Source organism: Phoenix dactylifera, unplaced genomic scaffold (genome assembly GCF_009389715.1).
Source record: "Phoenix dactylifera cultivar Barhee BC4 unplaced genomic scaffold, palm_55x_up_171113_PBpolish2nd_filt_p 001810F, whole genome shotgun sequence".
Lineage (NCBI taxonomy): Eukaryota > Viridiplantae > Streptophyta > Magnoliopsida > Arecales > Arecaceae > Phoenix > Phoenix dactylifera.
The window spans coordinates 24,553-28,581 of record NW_024069104.1 but is presented as its reverse complement, the minus strand read 5'-3'; the positions used below and the strand labels follow the sequence as shown (position 1 = coordinate 28,581).

The following is a 4,029-nucleotide window of genomic DNA, read 5'->3' as shown; positions in this document are numbered from 1 at the left end:
GCCTTACAGGGATTTCATTATTGATGTCCAGATAAACTTTAAGAGATAATATTAATCTAATTTGCCGGCTGCCTCAGTTAGACAGCATAATCTAAGCGATTTGAAAGGTATAACTGGTTACCTGCTTCTCATGAGAAGACCTATTACTTATAATATAAAGAATTTAAATTAGGAAACTGCAGCAGTTAGAATACCTTTTTCGGGCATATGAAAAGGGAGAAGAAGATATGACCACTGATGGATTTATTCTTGGATTGTCAACCTTGTGTTACGGCTTCGAAGAAGAGAACCATGTAAAGTGGGGGTGAGCTGATGAGGACAAAGGTGCAGGGAATCTGAAAAAAATTGATATGGGAAACAGTAAACATGACACAGGCAATGCCTCTGGAATAACAAGCTCCACAATGTGGGCCACTTGGGGAATAGATAGATGGATACACAGCTAATTTATCCACCGGCACTTCTTTTTTCTCCTGATAGGTCTCTCCCTTGCAATTATTCCCACTTCTCACCTTGTTCTACTTCTCTTTTTAAGGCAAACCTCCACCATGCCACAAAGCCTTTATCAGTTCCTAGCACTTCCTCTTGTGAAAACTAGCTTCCCATACGTTTCTCCTCCTCCATCATTGACAGAGATTGATACAGTTCCAAATGGAACGGGAAGAATTGGGAGAGAAAGGAGCCAACGACCAGAAGTCGGAAACACACACCGGCGATTACAATGATGGTGAAGTTGGCGACGGTGGCTCGGAGACATGGTTGGACCTGACCCTTGGTGGGAGAATCTCATCAACAACTGGAAGCTCTTCTGGTACCCAATCAAAGTCTGCGACGCACAAGATGTTCTCATGCAACTTCTGCATGAGGAAGTTCTTCAGTTCACAGGCTTTGGGTGGGCATCAGAATGCCCACAAGAGGGAGAGGGGTGCAGCTAGGAGGACTCACCAATCACAGAGATTGATGATGGGTCTGCCCTTTGATGCTCCTTTCCTGCAATCTATACGAGTTCATCCTCACTCAATTGTTCACAAGCCACACAGGGAAGGAGGCATAGCTCTGGTGGCGAGATTTGATGACACCCCTTCCAATGTCAAAATGGCATGGACACCCTATGCACTCGAAGAAGCAGCAGGGATGAACTGGCCTGGAAGCTATCAATTGAATTCTCAACCGGCCAAGCAGCCATCAAAACAACAAAAACTCGACTTGAGTCTCCGACTCTAGTATGTTTCATCTATCTATTACTAGCCATTCGCTCTTGTATCTGGCCTGAACTGTTCAACCTAGATTTATTCATCAATCATAGAAACAACTGACTGGTTTAGGCCTCAGTCCAACATAAAGATTTGATTTCCAGTTTGACGAATATATGTCGTAAATGTAAGTTGGAAGGTGTAAAGTATTTCCAAAGGTGGTTGTTGGAAAATTGAGTGTTCAACTTGCACTTTTCCCACCATGTTTTCCATCTCAATGCGCATCCTAGTGGCCTTTAGGCAATTTATCCATCCATTATGAAGTCCAACTTGCACAAATAATTCTTCAATTCAGATTCTCTTCCAGTTTGTCTTTAACTAAAGGCTCATATGATCATAAATGAATATGGTTTCAACAGGGTAAAAACTAAAGTATGACACAAATAGCAGGCCTTTAGATCCATAGCATGGCCCGGAATATTTTAGCTAGGTAGGAACAACAGTTCTTTTTCTACATAACATTCAGGAATGATAACATGGCTAGAGATGTGTACAGCTTAATATGTCAATTGTGATTTCAAATACTGGAACTTTAAAAATGGGAAGCAGGGAGGGCGAAGGAAGAAACAGAACACAAGCAGCAACCCTGTCTACCAGTAAGCCATAAGGGGTCACTTGCACTTCAACTCATGATATATTGATACTTAATACCCACGATTTCAAGATTCTGTGCAGAGATAGTAGAAAAATTAATCTCATGAGCATAGAATAAAGGTATTTTTTCCAATTTAACAACAACAACAACAAGAAGAAGAAGAAATGAAGGTGTCTCCCATCTTTTACAAGTTGCTGCTTGGATCAGTTTTAAACCAACAATTATCTTCAGCCAAATGGTTGTTGCTTGCACTGCTCCAAATGATGATGCTGAATATGTGTATTTACCAGTTGCCACTCACAATCCTACTGGTCTTTGTCTGTTAGTGGCATTGTTTGGTATACTTTTAATTTACCTTAATCTTAGAAAAGCAACTCTAATGCACAAAGTGGCTATGATACCTTAAAGTCCAGTGACATGCTTTTCCACTAAGCCTTCAAATGCTTCCTCCCTATCCACTTCGCAATAAATTGAACATGTACAATGAAGACAAATACAAACCAAGGAAGCAACAGCCTATATTTATTCTAGGTGGTTGTGACAGGAATCTTGAAGGGAGGGAGAAATGAAAAAGAAAAATAATAAAAAAAGATGTTCATGATTGAGCAAAACTATCTAGCTGTTTGGTTACTGCCCTGTCTGCAATTCCAGTTGCAGCAAATCTGGTTGCAAGGCAAGTTCCCTGAAAATTAATTCTCCTGGTTGGATCATATAAGAATGCAAATGTTGGCTAGTTATAGCATTTCATTTGGTTGGGCTGCAACAAAATATATTACAATTCCTGTTAAGTATTATTTTAAGCAAAAATAATTTAACAATGGCAACAATAGATAGGTTTTGTCAACCTGGTGGCTAAGCTGAAGCTTCCTTCATCCAGATATTCTTGATGGAAGCTTCCCCTGCCTGCTCTGTCATCTGCGGAAAATTAACTTCCTGGTTTCTGCAAACCATGGGGGAAAATCAAAAACCTTGCCAACTCTGCCCAGCCGGCTGCTTTTTCTCATGCTGCTCCACTCCGAGCTGCTTCTTATGTTGCTGCCTTTGTTCTTTTATCTGATGGAGGCTATGATGATCACTCATGGGATCCGTTTCCTTACTGCATTCTGATTGCATTCAGACATTCTTCTTCTAATCAGTCTCCTCATCTCTGTCCTTCTGTCCAAGGAGTGTTTTCTTTTGGAATCTCTACTGAAATCTTATATATTCTCGTTTTATCTTCTCTCTTCTCCGCTGCAACTAACGCAACTCTGTATTCCCCTCATCATTTTTTTCTGAATCCATTTTGGTGACTAATGTGGTCCGTGGATCTCTCCCATCAGTCTCCGTCTTCTCCAAAGAAAAGAAAAAAGAAATAAAGATAAGGTTATGACCCATTTCATTAGAACGATGGGATGAGAGAACAAATGTGCACAGGAAGAAAAATGAATATATTTTTGGCTCTAAGCAAGGAAAAAAATTGAAGAACTCATGAAAATCAGAGGTCCAGCCCCGCGTACCGCAATCAATCCATAAAACCCCAGCACTAAACACCAAAAGTGGAGGAAATAGATCAAATTTTATAGAAAAACCCAAGCATATCTTCCCACGAGGAGCGGCTGGGCCCAAGACGAACTCACTGATGATAATAATAATAAATGCATTTAGAAATTATTTAAGCCTCATATATTTACAGCTAAGAGGTTTTTTTGGAGGCTTCAATTTATTTATAACTAAGAATCTTTAGACTTGGAAGCCTCAATGTTGTATTTATAGCCTTTAGGCTTGGGCACCTCGGTCTTTTGGGGCTGGGACTTAGACGATGTGTAAGTCACGTAAGGGTTGAGTCGGCTCTTGTATCTCTCGTTAAAATGTAAAAATCATCGACTCAAGCCAAAGCAATCTTCAAATTTGGCCCTCACAGTCAAATCAAATCACCTTATTGGGTTACATGGTCATGTTGATGGTCATTGTCACACTGAACCGTGATCAAGCCAAAATCTCTTCAGATGATCGTGATTGTATAGCCCAAGAGGTAACACCTAGCTAGGAAAATCCAATGGACTCAGCTCCATATGGTTCATGCAGGCCAAACTCTACATCTTGATGAAGCTGTTGCGTGAAATTTGACTCGAAGTCCATATAATGCCTCAACATAATATATGAAGCGGCATCTGTATATGGATGTGGAATTATGGTTGCTTC

General features: G+C 40.4%; 1 protein-coding gene across 1 annotated transcript; it reads left to right on the top strand.

The window, feature by feature from the left end:
• The first annotated feature begins 230 nt into the window (after window positions 1-230).
• On the top strand, window positions 231-1,456 carry LOC120109104 (zinc finger protein 7-like). Its single transcript, XM_039122844.1, has one exon. It carries the CDS (start codon window positions 652-654, stop codon window positions 1,222-1,224), a length of 573 nt encoding a protein of 190 aa, XP_038978772.1. The 5' UTR covers window positions 231-651; the 3' UTR covers window positions 1,225-1,456.
• The last annotated feature ends 2,573 nt before the right edge of the window (window positions 1,457-4,029 follow it).

Excerpts from the sequence above, each read along its gene's own strand:
- LOC120109104 (XM_039122844.1), top strand. The coding sequence starts at position 652 with ATGGAACGGGAAGAATTGGGAGAGAAAGGAGCCAACGACCAGAAGTCG.